Below are 18,217 nucleotides of genomic sequence, written 5' to 3'. Positions count from 1 at the left end.
GAGGAGACATGTGAGTTACATGTGTTTCACGAGGCCCTGGGCTCAAAACTAGTGTTGAGTTAAATACAATTCACATGTCAGTTAATGTGTTAAAATAAATCTCATTCTTTGCTAATCATACATCATAAACCTTCTAAGTTCGCCAGCACCCTCCTCTGGCTTTTCCTCTTCCCATTTTCAGATACAAATATTTCAACCAAAAGAGTGAGAAAGTGATACAAATATAACTAGACACCTTTCAAAAAAATTAGGAAAATCAAATATATTTAATGAAAACAAGCTTCTGTTTCATGTTAATATTGCAAGTGTCAACTAAAGAAAAAAAAACAGGCTTTTAAGGAATTAAAGTTAGTTTCATTTAGAAGTCTTACTGAAGACTGCAACTTGGGAGAGTCTTTCACAGAGTTCCCATTAAACTGCTCCAAGGTAGTGTTTCAGCCCAGTTTATATACCAGTGGTGGCATTTGTGCATGTGCTTGGAAGTCACATTAGAGCAAAATATCATCAAAATGTGAGTGCAAAAGTATATCTAGTTATAGATTACAGAGGCATAATCATTAATCCTGTAGGATGTTATCCAGGAAGAGGCAAGAGCTAGGATCATTGAACTTATCTTTTCTAAAAATGCGATCATTCAGACAAGAGATGTGGAGACCTGTGCTCTATCCTGCTTACCATCTTCAGAACATTCTGCCAGAGGGCTGCACTCAGTCACTGAGTCAGGGGCTTTGTGAAATTCAGCTGGCAAAAATAATGAGTAAACATGGCTTCTCTTGTTGGCTACTTTGTCTCACACAAGTTAAACAGGAATGATGCAAATAGTATGGTTTAGGAAAACTGGGCTTAATGGAGGTCTAAATAGCATACACTAATGCAGAGAAGAAGATAATATAACAATAAAAATTGTCTTTTAAGTGGATTAAAACCTAAGAAGAGAGATAAAACATACACATCCCTCTCTCCTTTTATAACCCTAACAAAGTGCATGGTTCAATCCTATTACTGGGTTCTAGGACATAGTGGGGCCATCCATTCTAGAGGGAACCTTCATTTGGATGGTTGGCCGAGGATTATTGTTTTGTAAAACCTATTTCACAAATCATCAGGAAATTATATAAGGCTCTTTGTTATCGTCAACATGACCACATATGCCTCATGTCTGCTTGGATCTGATAGGAAAGAATTTTTAAAATATTTCTATCCTTCATTAGCAAGAGTACTTTGTTTATATAAAGTACTCTACAAAAGTTTTTATGATTCAGTATTTGTTGAAATACCATTCTAATGGAGAATTAATGTACATCAACACTTTAACGCAAGCAAATTTTTACCATTTATTTATTGCTTAATGCCAGGAGGTAGTCACAGCTCCAAAACTTTAGGCTTCTCTGGCATTTATCTAGGGTATACTTAAACCTCTACTACCCAATATCAATACGAGACAATTAACCTCAACACTTAGAGCAAAGGAAAGCATCCACTCATCCAAAAATCTCTCTTTTCCGACTCCTTTTCAAAATGAATAAACCTGAAAGAAAAAAAAAAAAAAAAAAAGCTCAGGTCTGCGCGGGCAGGCGAGTACTGATTCAGCCACTCCCACTCGGCTATAGTTCCTGCGCCAAAGGGTCCAACCTATCTTAAAGGAGAGGCCCTTATAGCGGTAGAGGGTGGAGCGAGAAGATATGGGTGTCCCCAGCGTCCGCCTTTAAAGTCGCGCGTTGTCATTGCTGCGTCACGTGAACGCGCCCCTCATCCCCAGCGCCCCGGGACGATAACTTTGCCAGCCCAGAGTTCCCCGCGCTCAACCACCTTACCCGGCGCGCGGCGGGCAGCCTCTACGTCACGCTGGCGCCGCACCGCTAGGAAGGCCCTTTTCTCCACCTCCGGCTTCTCCCGGCGCCGGCGCCGCTTTCTAGAAGGTTCGTGGAGGCGGTGGACGCTTACCGTTACTCGGTGGCCGGCCTGAATCCAGGTCCATCCGTCCTTCCCGAACCCGCGCAGACCCAGCCAAGTTTGCCATGCCCGAGAACGTGGCACCTCGGAGCTCGGCGTCAGCTGGAGCTGCCGGCGGCCGCGGAAAAAGCGCCTATCAGGACCGCGACAAGCCAGCCCAGATCCGCTTCAGCAACATTTCTGCGGCCAAAGGTATCGCTCCCAGGGCCTGGCCCGCGTTACTGTGGGGTCGTGCTCTGCACTTTCATCCGGGTCCTGGGTGGCTATGGCTCATTTCCTGTTATTCAGGCGATCCTTTTTAGTCCTCCCAGCAGAAGCAGCTCTGTGGAGGGATTCTTTCGGCTTTCTATCGGTGATTGCCAATCCGGAGTATGGAAGTCTTTGGACCTGCATCCTGGATGCTAGTCTCACAGTTTTCATTCTGGGTTGTGTGTTATTCATTACATTGGAACAGAAAGCAGTTTAGTTTAAAATACCGAGGATCGCAAGCAGCGGTCCCTAGGGATCTAACGCTTAAGGGCCGTCGCTTATCTATTTGCTTATTGGAGCTGGCGGAATGTTAGCACAGTATCTTTCAGCTGTCTTATTTTTACAGAAATGGTGCTTAGACAGATTCTCCTAGGCTCAATTATCGAGATGAATTGCGTAAATTCTCCGCGTGTAATTGGGGTGGGGCCCATTGTATTGGGATGTGGAGAACTGATTCACCTGTCTTTTTTGGGAGTAATTATGGGAAGCTACATTGTGCTTTTATGTCGTCTCTGCATGTGCAAACACAAGCAAACCAGGGAACAGATAATTTACTGTTTTTTGTAAAACAGTAGGGCACATGATGGAAATCAGGACGACCTGAATTTTATGTTTCCGTTACTTTGTGTCTTTGTGGCCTTTAACCTGAGCCAAGGATTCCTTACCTGTAAAATTGAGGAAAATGTTTGCTTTTTAGAGTTGTGAAGATTAAGTCGAATTAAGATAGGAAAAGTGACAGCAAAGGCTTAGAAAAATCTTCCCCGGTTGTGTATTGAGTATAATGCATATTTCATTAAGGTTGGAGAATAAGATGTATGCATAAGAGGTGAGGCTAGGTTGGGGCCAGATCTTCAAGGGCCTGGTGTCCAGACGAGCATTTGGCTTAATCTCTTCCAGCTAGCTACAGACCATTTTTCAGTAGAATGAGGTAATAGCTAACTTACAGGGTTGCTGTGAGGATTAAGGGAGAAAGTATATGCAGATACATGTATATAAAAGTACACTGTGCAAGTATTTGCAGTCAATCAGCCCAAGTGACTGGGAATGTCATGATGCTAAGATAGGTATGCTGGAGGGAAGGATGGGCAAAGAACAGGTAATGGTTTCTGATTTGGGCCTAATGAGTTGTAGAGATCACAATGACCAGATTGGTAGATTTGGTAGTCATTTGAAAGTCCAGGAGTTAATATACCTGGAAACCAAGATTGAGTAGACAGTTGTCTAGAAGCATAGTTGAAGCTTAAATTTATTAGATTAGCTTAAATTCATGAGGTGAGAGGATGAATTCTGGGGCCATATGGATGGCCAAGAGAGTAAATAATATGGCTGATTTTCAACAAACAAGATACAAAATGAGAAATTTAGCAACCTTTGAAACAGCAGTGCACAGAACAGAGTAGATGAGGTATACATGTAGGAAGGAAAGGCCACCTAAATTATCTAGGAACCTGACCTCTTGTAACGTCAGTGGGGAGAGCTCAGAGAGCAAAGGGAAACAACTAGTTTTTTCCCATAAAATGATTGAGAAAAGCTGCTGCCCGATGAATCTTTGGTTTAATTTTGGGAGCCAGATTTTTAATTTTAGCTTTATTTTTATTTAGAGATAGGGTCTCGCTATATTGCCCTCGCTGATGTTGAACTCCTGTCCTCAAGTGATCCTCCCGCCTCAGCCTCACAAAGTGCTGGGATTATAGGCATGAGCCACTGTGGCTGGCCAGTTTTTTATTTTGTTGTTATCAAAAAGAGATTAATAGTACCATTTGTTGATGGAAAAAACCACACATACACAAGTAGTAGCAGTTTATTTATTTCCAATGAGCCGTTTATACTTCTTAGTAGCAGTTTTAATACTATTCAGTATGAGTCATTTAACAGGTACTACTTTGTACATACTTTGTGCCACATGGTATGTTAAACTTCAGACACTTAGAGAGACGTAAGAAGTCTAAATATTTATTTGGATAGTGTCTTTCTAAAGTCTACACATTAATAAAGGTAAGTGCATTTTAAGTGAGTCCCTCTTGTAGAGTTATGGCTGTGCACGTGCACTAAAATTGCCCCGAAGTGTAATAATGACAGGATAATTAGTCACAGCAGACCAAACTTATCAAATAATCAAAATATAATTTTTAAACTATATAAGGTATTTTCTCTTAAGTACTTTAAGATTATGTATTATTCACACACTGGGAGGGGCAGCATTATGCTAATTGTGGAGTTTGGCAGTCTTATTTATGTGTGGTGACATGTGAGAAGGGGGGAGATAATCTTTTGTCCTGGACTTGTCAAAGAAAAGAGAAGCAAGTACTGTTCATCAATTCCAATTTCTCTTACGAAAGTATAAGTTAATAAAATAGAAGTATTCTCATGGATAATTAATAAAAGTATAACCTTAATAATTAGAATTTTAGTTAATATTAGGACAATATTAACTTTTAATAATTAATAAGAACATAACTTTGGAATGGTAGACTGTATATCTAGAAATATTTTATAATATACTGATGACCAAAAGCTATGATTTGAGGGTTTTGTTTTTTGTTTTGTTGGTTGGTTTTATTGAAGGGTGTGTTGCTCTACAGCATTTCCACCGTGTTTTGCTCTTTTGGCAGTGTTAATGTTTTTACTGCAGACCATCTATATACCACATTCACATAAGTGAACAAAACAGAAATCTATAATCTCAGAGATAACATTCTAGACAGTAAACAAATAGTTGAATCACAAAGAAGTTGAGCATTCCTAATCCAAAATGCTCCAAAATCTGAGACTTTTCAAGCGCTGATATCATGCTCAAGGGAAATGCTCATTGAAGTATTTCAGATTTCAGTTTTTCTTGGGTTAGGGATTCTCAGCTGGTATAATGCAAATATTCCAAAATCTGAAATTCGAAACACTTCTGTTCATAGCATTTTGGAGAAGAGATACTCAATCTGCAGTATGTTAGGAGGTCTAGCCTGTCCTATTGCTGCTTGTCCTGTTTTAAGGAGTGGAAGAAACAATGCAGTCCTCTATCAGAGCTCATAACTAGATTGTACCATTTTAATGTTTAAAGGAAAATTAGGTATATTTTCAAAATATATTCTGCCATAGGCAGAGCACAAATACAGCAACTTTAACAAAAAAGGTGAAGTATCATTTAAAAGAAGTAAAATAATTACTGTACCCAGTACATTATTATTAGACACTAAATTTTCTTCAGTGGACACAGTGAACTGTTATATATATACACCATATCCTCAGAAAGACACAATGATCATTCGAGAGGAGAATAATTTGCTTTTTAAAGAGTCTTGTTTTTCTGTAGTCCCAGCTAATCAGGAGGACTGCTTGAGCCCAGGGGTTCAAGGTCAACCTGGGCAATTTAGTGAGACCCTATTTCTTTAAGAGTCTAAGTTTATTCTTTTTTTTTTTTTTTTCTTTCCTGTCTCCAGCGGTTGCTGATGCTATTAGAACAAGCCTTGGACCAAAAGGAATGGATAAAATGGTAAAAGCTGAATCATTCAATTCATTCAGTTCTTATTGTGCACTGCAAGATCTTGATGGAGGCTTAAGAAATGCTGTTTAAAAAGTAGGAAGTGTTAGGAGAGGTACCTTGAGCATTTAGAGGATGGACAGATTACTTTCAAGTAAACAAGACTTAACTATAATTCATATTTCATTTAATGCTTTTCAGTCGATGGGAGTGCATACACAAGAGTGGTTATTTGTCGTATACTAAGTCCAGGCATTAGGGCTTAGTTCAGTGTTCCTTATGGATGTAACTGTCCCATTATATATAGGTCTGTGGGAAATAAAACAATATGGAGCATTGCCTGGATAATTATTCCCTCTGGATATTCTAAAATCTATCCTCCTTAATAATAATGCTGCTGTTCTTTTTGAGGATACTATGAAAACTGTATTGACTGTAAGAATTGTGTTCACCACATTACATGGTGCTGTCTTTTTGGACATCCATGATAGAAATTATGTTTCTGATTAATATGAAACCAGGAATAATAGTGAGTGATTCTTCATAGTATCCCTCCCTTCCTTCCTTCCCAATTCCTTCACTTTTAAAGTACACTGGAACAAAGCCCATTTTTTTCTTGTGTAAAGTTGGGCTATTATTGCATATTAAATTACTGTATTAATGTAAGGGAAGGGAATTTAAAATTAAGCACTGAGCAAACATAAATTAACTTTTTTACTGTGAAGTATTAAAATTTAGTAGAGCTATTAGGGAGTCACATTGAAATGTAACTTAAAAAAAAAAATTTCCAGATTCAAGATGGAAAAGGTGATGTGACCATTACCAATGATGGTGCCACCATTCTGAAACAAATGCAGGTATTACATCCAGCAGCCAGAATGGTAAGTACAATTTTAAGTGAGGTGGTTTTTTTGTTGTTTTTAAGTGTATTGTTTGATATTTGGTAAACAGTTAAATTTGTTTGTTTGATCACATGATATCATTAAAGCATGGTGAATTTTTTTCTGTTTATGCTAAATAGGCATATTTTTAGGATACATTGTGTGCCTAGCATTGTGCTCTTTGGTATGAGGTGATACTGAAACTTGAATCACCTGACCTTGTACTTGTCCCCAAAAGTATGCCATACAGTTGAGGAAGGAGCAGCTAAAAACATAAGTGCTACTTTTTTAGTGCAGATTATTAGTTTAATAGGTGTTGGAAGAGAACAAAATACTTTCTTGTGCAAAATAAATTGTCTAAATTGTACTGATATTTATTAAAAATAATTACCAATTCACATAAGAATCAAAATGATTCTAGTGTCAAATGACAAGTCACCATATCAGCAAAAGCAATGCCTTAGAAAAATTTTTATCTGTTTAAAAGTCCCTTTGAATTGTGTAAAGATGGCTTTTTACACGAATCAGATTATGCTCACGTGAGGTCAACTGAGATAAACTTCGCAAAAGACTTTAAACTGATACTCTGATCTAGAATGCCCCATTTCATAGCTTCCAAGTCTATGAAACAATGCTTTTGCTTTCTGATAGGAACTTTCTTTCAAGTAGCTTGAGGGGGCAGTATTCACAACCCACAATCTAAATGAAAAATCATGTCCCCTTTATAAAGAAAGTTTATAAGTAGAGTTTATACCACAAATATATCAGTCTTCATTTTTAAATGAAATCCAAGGTGACGACAAATCACAAGTTAAGAATTATATTGAATCTTCAAATTCTGTGCTTGTGATAATTTGAATTAGGCGTTACTGGATTCTCATGTTTCTCGTTGAACAACTTAACATGTTCTGTTCACTTAGCTGGTAGAGCTGTCTAAGGCTCAAGATATAGAAGCAGGAGATGGCACCACATCAGTAGTCATCATTGCTGGCTCTCTCTTGGATTCTTGCACTAAGCTTCTTCAGAAAGGTAGGTAGGACATGCTTTATTGCTCAATAAAAACAGAAAAGTTACCAAAAAAAAATTAAGAAAAGCCAAATTATTCTTAAGTGATATGGGACTTAAGATTTAATTTGGAAACACTAATCATTTTATCAGGAATGTTTGGGTTTTGATATACTTGCACTACAAATTAGAAAAAAATTCCCTTTTGCTTCTGATTTTTGCCAATTTTCTTTTTGAGTGGAATTGAATAGAATTGCTGTTCAAACATGAATGGTGGTGGTATTACTAATCTTAGACTCTTAATGAGTCTCTTTCCCAGAGAGAATTTTAGTGTTCTTGCTTTGGTAAACAGTATTTAACTGTAGTGACTCTCTAATCACTTATTCCACTTACTATGTAGATTTGCCATATTTTGAAGAGGATAAAATTTGGTTTTAATCTTGAGCATCACATGAATATATAATTGATCTATTTTAAATTAAATGGAAGTAAATCATCAGCCAGAATTAGCAGTTAAGGTTATTTAAGCCACTATCTTTACAGCTGAAGCATAAACTAAATTTGTGACTGCTTTGATATTTTAATGAGTAGAAAAGTTTTAAGTCATGTTAAACATGTAGTTTATCTATTGTAATAAAATAACTAGACTTTTCACAAATGACAGGGATTCATCCAACCATCATTTCCGAGTCATTCCAGAAGGCCTTGGAAAAGGGTGTTGAAGTCTTGACTGACATGTCTCGACCTGTGGAACTAAGTGACAGAGAAACTTTGTTAAATAGTGCAACCACTTCATTGAACTCCAAGGTGAGACAAGCACTAAAGATAGTTGTCAACTTAGTTTAAGGTGTGTTTCCTGGGCACTCATATGTCACCTCTTTTCTATCATGTCATACATTCCCATCCTTTTTCCTTTTTCTTTTCTTCACTATTAAATCCATACACTAATTATCTTTGAATGGTAAATGGAGAGTTAGATAGTATTAGGGACAGACACTAAGTGATACTGTTGAATGTCCCCAGGACTAATAGAGATAGTATAGCATAATGGTTATGAACATTAGTCATAGAGCCTAAACTGTTTGTGTTTGTTCAGTGCTGGCTTTACTGCTTAACTAAGCTGTGTTACTTTGGGCAAATGATAACCTCTTAGTTTCAATTTTTCCATCTGAAGATTGAATGAGTTAATATACATGAAAGTGCTAAGACCATTGCCTGGCATGTAATAAATGTAGCAATTAGCTATTTTTATCAGGCCCTCGATAATAGGGGTGCACATATACAATATTAATACCTGATCACACATTCATATCTAGACAGTTTTTACAACTATGTTAATAAAAGCAAAAAGCAAGCATGCATGTTTTTATTTTGTGCCCCTGGTGACTGACAACAACCCGAATGGAAAAGGCAGTTTGTGTGGAATATTTTCTCATGTGTTTCCCTCTTTCTATCCCTGCCCTGCCCAAATAAAGTAATTAGAGCCTTTTTTTATATCTTTGTCATTTAAGAATTGGGATGTTTTTCCTGCTGTAAAGGTAACTTTTTTTTTTTTTTAATAATTCTAGGTTGTCTCTCAATATTCAAGTCTACTTTCTCCAATGAGTGTAAATGCAGTGATGAAAGTGATTGACCCAGCCACAGCCACTAGTGTAGATCTTAGAGATATTAAAATAGTTAAGAAGCTTGGGTAAGCATTTTTAATTACAACTTTGATAAAAATTGGAAAGCAGTTATAAGTTATTGCCAGAAATAAATAGGTTAAATGGCAAACACCTAGGTGAAAGTCCTCTGTTTTCTCTTTTTGGTTTTGTTTTCATGAGAACTTGTATTACTGTGGGAATCTCAAGATTTTGTTTATAAGGTAGTAATAGATCAAAGAGGTCCAGGAATGGGGCAATAATAAATGTGAGGCCGAATCATGTTACTGGACTGATGCATTTTAATCTGTTAGTAATCTATAAACTCCCAGATTTCCATCCCATCTTAACTATGACCTCTTTGTTTTATTTTTTCTTAGTGGGACAATTGATGACTGTGAATTGGTGGAAGGGCTTGTTCTCACCCAAAAAGTGGCAAATTCTGGCATAACCAGAGTTGAAAAGGCTAAGATTGGGCTTATTCAGTTTTGTTTATCTGCTCCCAAAACAGATGTAAGTAGAATCCAATGAAATTGGTTCCTTGTTTGTGTGCTTAACTTTCTAATAACTGTTTTGTTTGTTTGTCTTAAGATGGGATTTTGGCCAGGCTCAATGGCTCATGCCTGTAATTCTAGCACTCTAGGAGACCAAGGCAGGAGCATTGCCTGAGCTAAGGAGTTCGAGACCAGCCTGAGCAAGAACTAAATCCCGTCTCTACCAAAAATAGAAATATTAGCCAGGCATGGTGGTGCACACACGCCTGTAGTCCCAGCTACTTGGGAGGCTGAGGCAGAAGGATTGCTTGGGCCCAGGAGTTTTAGGCTGCAGTGAGCTACGATGACACCACTGCACTCTAGTTGGGGTGACAGAGTGAGACTCTGTCTCCAAAAAAAACAAAGTAAGAGTCTCACTGTCTTGTCCAGCCTGGAGTACAGTGGTACCATCATAGCTCACCGTAGCCTTCGGTTTCTGGTCTAAGCAATCTTCCAACTACAGCCTCCTGAGTAGCTGGCACTACAAGTGAATGCCACCACAGCTGGCTCATATTTCTATTTTTTGTAAAAATGGGTACTCACTATGTTGCCCTGGCTGGTCTCAAACTCGTGGCCTCCCAAAGTGTTGGGATAGGTGTGAACCACAGCACCTGGCTCAGATATTTCTTCATTAAAATAAAAATAGAGGCCGGGGGTGGTGGCTCACACCCGCAATCCTAGCTCTCTGGGAGGCCGAGGCGGGTGGATTGCTCAAGGTCAGGAGTTCAAAACCAGCCTGAGCAAGAGCGAGACCCCATCTCTACTATAAATAGAAAGAAATTAATTGGCCAACTGATATGTATATAAAAAAAATTAGCCGGGCATGGTGGCGCATGCCTGTAGTCCCAGCTACTTGGGAGGCTGAGGCAGAAGGATCGCTCGAGCCCAGGAGTTTGAGGTTGCTGTGAGCGAGGCTGACGCCACGGCACTCACTCTAGCCTGGACAACAAAGCGAGACTCTGTCTCAAAATAAATAAATAAATAAATAAAATGTTGATGCTAGTGGTTAAAAGCATAGATCTCAAAAGAGTTAGTAGAATTGAAACAAAAATAGAAATTGGTGCCACAGTGACAAATCGATAAAGAAATTGCTTCTTATTTGAGATATTCCCATATCTGTTAGATGTTAAATGCCAGTCTCTACAAGGGGTGGTTGTCACCTCACTCACATTTGCTCTCATTTTACATTGTACTAGCGTACAGGTTTCCTGTTTAGTAGTTTGTTTCTCAAAAGTTTGACCCTATAGAAATTAGTGTTGGCTGGCCACAGTGGCTCATGCCTATTATCCTAACACTTTGGGAGGCCAAGGTTTTCACTTGAAGTCAGGAGTTCGAGACCAGCCCAAGCAAGGGCGAGACTCCATCTCTACATGAAACAAAAGTTCACCAGATGTGGTGGTGCACGCTGGTAGTCCCAGCTACTTGGGAGGCTGGAGACAGGATTGCTTGAGCCCAGGAGTTTGAGGTTGCAGTGAGCTATGATACTGCTATTGCACTCTAGCCCTAGGTGACAGGGCACTCTGTTTCAAAAAAACAAGAATGTTTTATGTGTATTTTATAACAAGATTTTCATTGTGTTCTTTTTTTTTAAGACAGAGTCTCACTCTGTTGCCCGGGTTAGAGTGCCGTGGCGTCAGCCTAGCTCACAGCAACCTCAAACTCCTGGGCTCAAGCAATCCTTCTGCCTCAGCCTCCCGAGTAGCTGGGACTACAGGCATGTACCACCATGCCCAGCTAATTATTTATAGTAGAGACTGAGTCTCGCTCTTCCTCAGGCTGGTTTCGAACTCCTGACCTCGAGCGGTCTGCCGGCCTCGGCCTGCCACAGTGCTAGGATTACAGGCGAGAGCCCCTGTGCCCGAGCCAGGCATTTCCTTGTCTTCTAAGTACACCACTTGTATAAAAAGCCTTAAGCCAGGTGTGGTGGCTCTCGCCTGTAATCCTAGCACTCTTGGAGGCCGAGGCGGGCGGATTGCTCGAGGTCAGGAGTTCAAAACCAGTTTGAGCAAGAGTGAGACCACCGTCTCTACTATAAGTAGAAAGAAATGAATTGGCCAACTAATACATATAGAAAAAAAAACTAGCCGGGCATGGTGGTGCATGCCTGTATTCCCAGCTACTTGGGAGGGTGAGGCAGGAGGATCCCTTGAGCCCAGGAGTTTGAGGTTGCTGTGAGCTAGGCTGACGCCATGGCACTCACTGTAACCTGCGCAACAAAGTGAAACTCTGTCTCAAAAAAAAAAAATAAATAAAAAGCCTTAGAATAAAAAGCACAAAACTAAAATTATTTGTGTAATATACATGTATTGCTTATATGGAAAAGATTGATCATTCAGGAAATAGGGTAATCATCTTTCATTTTTTTGATTATCAAAGGTATGCTTTCGAAAATTTAAGACAGCAGTGGATCTAGTTGAAAGTAAAAGACCCAAGTGTGTATTTTTCTGGACCTTTTTCTATGCATGTCTATATAATTTATTGCCTGGTAGGATTTTGGTTGAATTTATCCTGTATGTAATATTTTTACTTTAAAGTCTTTTAAACTTAAAATCTCATGCAATGCAAATTATTATGTTCTTTTTTTTAAACAGATGGATAATCAAATAGTGGTTTCTGACTACGCCCAGATGGATCGAGTGCTGCGAGAAGAAAGAGCCTATATTTTAAATTTAGTGAAGCAAATTAAAAAAACAGGATGTAATGTCCTTCTCATACAGAAGTCTATTCTAAGGTGCGGGCAGAGCTATGTATTATTTTGTTTAAAGTATACTATGACTTATTGTTGACTGTAGTCACTTTGTTGTGCTGTCAAGAGATCTCATTACATTTTGATAAAAACTGGGTTATTTTACCTGTAGGGTAATTTAAATGTGGGATATGTTGTGATCTTTGTAGACCAGAGTGCTAAATGTCAAGCCTTGTTTTTAGAAAGCTAAGTTTGTGTCAGTATTGTCCTGGGAAAATAATTAAATAAAAAGCTAAGTTTGTTCTAAAATTAATTACCTAGTTTAATAGAGGCATTATTTAAAGGTCCATGCAATTGCTTGCCTTGACATTTCATGGGGGAAAGCTTTGAATAGTGCATAGATCAAAAGAATTCTCCAAAGTTTGAACAGGTCACTTTTTTCCTTCAATATTTTCTTCTAATAGGTAGGTAGACACATTGCCATTTACTCCATTGATGGGCCAGGAAGTACTGTCAATGCTTGTAAAGTCCTTGATGAAGAATCAGAAGCTTTGGTTCTAATCCCAAGTCATATAATATCTACTGATATTGAGTAAATTCTACCCTCAAACTCAGTTTGCTTATCTGTATAACAGGAATAATAATGTCCCTTCAGTATCACAGGGTTATTAGAAGGATCCTTTTAGATAATTCATGGGAACGTGTAAATTTGTGGAGTCTCAATTAATTATACTTATAAATTTGTGAAGTATCAGTAAACTTTCAGGTACCAAGATGTGCTCATTTATTTTAAAAAATGGTGACCTAATTATCTTGTGTGTTTTACAAATAGTGTTGTTGGGAAACTGGGTACGTTTTAATGTTGGAATTGAAATAAAATTTCCAACAGGATTGGAAATCTTACTTTAAGAATTTTGAACTTGTAAACTTAGTAAACTAATATTTAAAAAGCATTTTCCTTCATAAATATGATTGACCACTTAAAAATCAGTAAAATAATTAAAGCTGTAAAAGCAATTGAACAGCAAAGTGGGTTTTTTTAGCCTAGCCTTGACATAATCACTGATTTTGTATTTTAGAGATGCTCTTAGTGATCTTGCATTACATTTTTTGAACAAAATGAAGATTATGGTGATTAAGGATATTGAAAGAGAAGACATTGAATTCATTTGTAAGGTAAAATATTAACATCTGTATTTGGGGAAAATGTCTGATAATCAAATAAATGTTGCCTTAATTTGCGGATTTGACTTTCCAGACAATTGGAACCAAACCAGTTGCCCATATTGACCAATTCACTGCTGACATGCTGGGTTCTGCTGAGTTAGCTGAGGAAGTCAATTTAAATGGTTCTGGCAAGCTGCTCAAGGTATTATAATTATAAGCTTCTATTGCTTTTATTATTTATTTTTTCTTTTAACCCTCATTTCAAATACTTAATTTGGAATTTGTTTATTAAAGATTACAGGCTGTGCCAGCCCTGGAAAAACAGTTACAATTGTTGTTCGTGGCTCTAACAAACTGGTGATAGAAGAGGCTGAGCGCTCCATTCATGATGCCCTATGTGTTATTCGCTGTTTAGTGAAGAAGAGGTAATGTAAATGCTACATTATTAAGTAACATTTTGAACATTAAAAGTTCTATATTTTAACTGTTTTTAAGGTATAAGTAAATTATTAAAATTTCTGTTGGATACAATAAGCTAAAAATGTGTTTGTGAATTTCAGAGCTCTTATTGCAGGAGGTGGTGCTCCAGAAATAGAGTTAGCCCTACGATTAACTGAATATTCACGAACATTGAGTGGTATGGAATCCTACTGCATTCGTGCTTTTGCAGATGCTATGGAGGTCATTCCATCTACACTAGCTGAAAATGCTGGCCTGAATCCCATTTCTACAGTAACAGAACTACGAAACCGGCATGCCCAAGGAGAAAAAACTACAGGCATTAATGTCCGAAAGGTAATAATTTAATCTTTAGTTATTGCAGAGAATTTGGTTAAAGTTAAAAGCATCATAATTATCTTTTGAGTGACAAACTTTATAATTAAAAGTAGTTTAATCCTATATTTAAATATGAGACCTGCAAGTTTATGTATGCCATCGAGTTAACAAGGAAGATGATGCCTATTGGGAAGTATTTGTTCATTAAATCTGGCACTTGTTGAGCGTGGCTTTTAGCAAGTTACTTAGTATGTTCTTTAGTTTCCTTAGTTGTAAAAACAAGGATGATTGCTGGGCAAGGTAGCTCACGCCTGTAATCCTAGCACTCTGGGAGGCTGAGGTGGGCAGATTGCTTGAGGCCAGGAGTTTGAAACCAGCCTGAGCAAGAGCGAGACCCCTTCTTCACTATAAATAGAAAGAAATTAATTGGCCAACTAATATATAGAGAAAAAATTAGCTGGGCATGGTGGTGCATGCCTATAGTCCCAGCTACTCAGGAGGCTGAGGCAGGATTGCTTGAGCCCAGGAGTTTGAGGTTGCTGTAAGCTAGGCTGATGCCACGGCACTCACTCTAGCCTGGGCAACAAAGTGAGACTCTGTCTCAAAAAAAAAAAAAACAAGGATAATTAATAGTTCCCTTGTATGTAGGCCTGTTGGCGAGGATTAAATGCATTATTAATTAGAAAGCTCTTAGATCAATGCTTGGCATATAGTAAACACTTTGTAAATATTAACCATTGCTCTTGTGAGCACCAGCTAGTGTAGTTATGTAAGGTAAACATGCAGAAAGTAATAATGTTCCCTTTTTAATTAATGTTTTTTATAAAGACAAATAATACATGATGGGAAACAGACAGTCCAAGATAATTTTGAATGGTACAGAACTTCAAAGGAAGGCACCACCTGATTAGGGAAAGCTTTATAAAGATGTAACTTTGGTAGAGAATGAAGAAATTTGAGATGGGGAAGCGATGGTTTATAGGCAAGAAGGAACAAGGACCAAGAGATTACTAACATGTGTAGAACAGGGGTTGTATGTTGGTGATATTGTGAACTTTTAAAGTTGGAAAGATCAGATAAAAGCTATAATGAAGGCCGGGCGCGGTGGCTCACACCTGTAGTCCTAGCTCCTAGGAGGCCGAGGCGGGCGGATTGCTCGAGTTCAGGAGTTCGAAACCAGCCTGAGCAAGAGCGAGACCCCGCCTCTACTATAAATAGAAATTAATTGGCCAACTAATATATATATACAAAAAATTAGCTGGGCATGGTGGTGCATGCCTGTAGTCCCAGCTACTTGGGAGGCTGAGGCAGGAGGATCGCTTGAGCCCAGGAGTTTGAGGTTGCTGTGAGCTAGGCTGATGCCACGGCACTCACTCCAGCCTGGGCAACAAATCGAGACTCTGTCTCAAAAAAAAAAAAAAAAAGCTATAATGAAGAGGCTCCTTGATTACTGAGGCAGACATTTTTTTTCCCTTCCAGTAGTAGCTAAGATGATGAATATTTTAAGGAAGGATGACTGGAGATAGGGGTGCCTGTTGGGGCCATCAGCAGTAATCCTGAAATAAAGGGGACTAGGATAGTGCAATGAAGAATTTAAGGCAGGAAATAAGAGATGTAAAGGAAGATTGGATCATACTTGGTCTGATTCAGAATTAAAATTCAGAGATGATTTAAGCATTAAAGATCTCATGACTTTTAAATACTGTATTACAATCAGTAATTTTGCCAGTATATTTTAAATTAATAACATAGAAGTTGTTTTGGATTTAGGATTGGGGGAATCCAGCATTAATTCAGGTTTTCTAAATTTTAATAGAAATGGAACCTACAATGTAGAACAGAGCTTAGTAGAGTATCTTACTCTTATGTGCCTAAGCAAGGGAAAACTAGGTTGGAAATGGTCTAGAGGCACACTTGTGACAATGTTGTTGTTGTTGTTGTTTATAATTACAAACACTGAAAGCAACTTGTGCTGATTTGCAGGGCGGCATTTCTAACATTTTGGAGGAACTGGTTGTCCAGCCTCTGTTGGTTTCAGTGAGTGCTTTGACCCTAGCAACTGAAACTGTTCGGAGCATTCTGAAAATTGATGATGTGGTGAGTATATATAGATTGCATATTTCCCTATAAGATCAAAAGGGCATATATTTTTGAAGGTTTTTATTTTTGAGAAATGTTTGGGTATCAGGTTTATACTTACGGTTTTATGTCATCTGTAAAATGGGGGAAATTGACTTTAAAACATCTTCCCACCTTAAAATTCTGTCATCACAGGTTTTAAAACATAAGTTTTTCTCTTATCAGGTAAACACTCGATAATCTGGATAACTGGTTGACTGGCATCATAATGGCCACCAGTACATCGGCTAGAGTGGAAGATGATCGCCTTGGTGGTCCCTGTTATTTGGAAGATTGTTTCCTCTATGAATTCCTGAGCTTGGTCTTCCAGTTGGCATTTGTTTGAAATTGTATTGAAACGATTTAATGAAAATATTAAATATTTGGTTTGAAAAGGCAGGTTAATTTATCTCCCCACCCAACATTCTTTTATTTCTGATACTTTTGAAAAACTTAGAAGCAGGGAAGAAATTAGTTTATTTTTACATGTTGACTTTCTTATAGATTAATCCTGGGGATTTTCTTAACTTTTTACTCTACATAGGCATTTATCCATTTGACTTCTGTTTGTTTTTTTTTAACAAGTATTTAGAAGATAAAGTGGCCCAATATAAATGTCCATCAGCATAAAAACTATCAAAGTGTAAGATACATGCTGTCTTAAAAGTTAGACACAAAGATACAAAGTGAAAAAATGAAAGCCTCCCTTATCTTACTATGCGAATCCCTCTCCCCTGTAATAACCCCTGCTGTGTTAATTAGATTCCTTCTACAAATAAATATGTAGCAAATCTTACTTGTACAAAAGGAATTAATTAATACATCTCATTTCAGTGGGTTTAAACATCTATTCTGCACATATTATAGCTAGTGATCTTTTTTACACATCTTAAATGCTCCCTTTATAAAAGCTTTCATGCCTTTAGATAAAGGCCAGGCCTTTAAGATGTATGTACCACAAGTTTGGTCTACACAATCTAGTACTTTACCTACCATTTCTCCTCTTGTTTATTTCACAAGGAATATGATGAAAGCAATTGGGCCTCTCCTTAGAATTGTGGAGAAATAATTTCAGCCAACCAGTCTGAATCTCCTTTTCAGTCTATCACAGAACTCAAGTAGTTAGCTAATTTGGTAATTTAAGTCTAATATTTCTAGATGCGGATTTCTGTATTGTCTGGAATTTAGTAGTTCGGTTTGTTCCTCATTTTAATGGATTATTGAGGGCTTGTGTAAAATATGCTAATTCTAGCTGTCATAAAACAATTGTCATGTATATCCTAAGATCTTTGAAGTCAAATACTTCTCTTATCCATATTATTTACATTGAATTATTTATCAGTGATTCAGCACCTGGTAGGTTTTTTGTATTTGGATTTTGGTTTTTTAAGAGAAGGGGTTTTTGTTGCCCATGTTGGAGTGTAGTGGCTATTCATAGGTGCAGTCATAGTGTGCTATATAGCCTCAAACGTCTAGGCTTAGGGGATCCTCTGGCCCCAGCCTCTTAAGTATCTGGGACTACAGGTGCATGCTACTGAGCCTGGCTGGCAGCACAATATTTTTATGTCTTATACTACACCTAAATGTACGAATAGTTTATGTAACAATTCTTAAAGAGAACTCTTCTAAGCCAAATATTTCCTATGCATTTGTTCTGTTATGTTTGCTTTGGTAGAAATTAAATTGCCCTGGTGCTATGGATCATGCCTATAATCCTACCACCCTGGGAGGCC

General features: G+C 37.9%; 1 protein-coding gene across 1 annotated transcript; it reads left to right on the top strand.

Moving 5' to 3' along the window:
• The first annotated feature begins 1,864 nt into the window (after nt 1-1,864).
• Nucleotides 1,865-17,280, top strand: CCT4 (chaperonin containing TCP1 subunit 4). The gene is made up of 14 exons (XM_020286180.2): nt 1,865-2,145; nt 5,637-5,689; nt 6,469-6,558; nt 7,479-7,587; nt 8,228-8,370; nt 9,132-9,253; nt 9,584-9,716; nt 12,328-12,467; nt 13,502-13,598; nt 13,681-13,791; nt 13,884-14,014; nt 14,150-14,384; nt 16,350-16,463; nt 16,671-17,280. The coding sequence occupies exons 1-14, from the start codon at nt 2,019-2,021 to the stop codon at nt 16,683-16,685; spliced, it is 1,620 nt and encodes a 539-aa protein (XP_020141769.2). The 5' UTR covers nt 1,865-2,018; the 3' UTR covers nt 16,686-17,280.
• The last annotated feature ends 937 nt before the right edge of the window (nt 17,281-18,217 follow it).

This window comes from Microcebus murinus, chromosome 3 (assembly GCF_040939455.1).
Source record: "Microcebus murinus isolate Inina chromosome 3, M.murinus_Inina_mat1.0, whole genome shotgun sequence".
NCBI lineage: Eukaryota > Metazoa > Chordata > Mammalia > Primates > Cheirogaleidae > Microcebus > Microcebus murinus.
Note: the sequence above shows the minus strand (reverse complement) of the source record. Positions and strands in the feature narration are given on the sequence as shown.

Coding starts and splice junctions, on each gene's coding strand:
- CCT4 (XM_020286180.2), top strand. CDS start 2,019: ATGCCCGAGAACGTGGCACCTCGGAGCTCGGCGTCAGCTGGAGCTGCC. Junction 7,588..8,227: donor CACTAAGCTTCTTCAGAAAG/GTAGGTAGGACA, acceptor CACAAATGACAG/GGATTCATCCAACCATCATT. Junction 13,792..13,883: donor GTTCTGGCAAGCTGCTCAAG/GTATTATAATTA, acceptor TGTTTATTAAAG/ATTACAGGCTGTGCCAGCCC.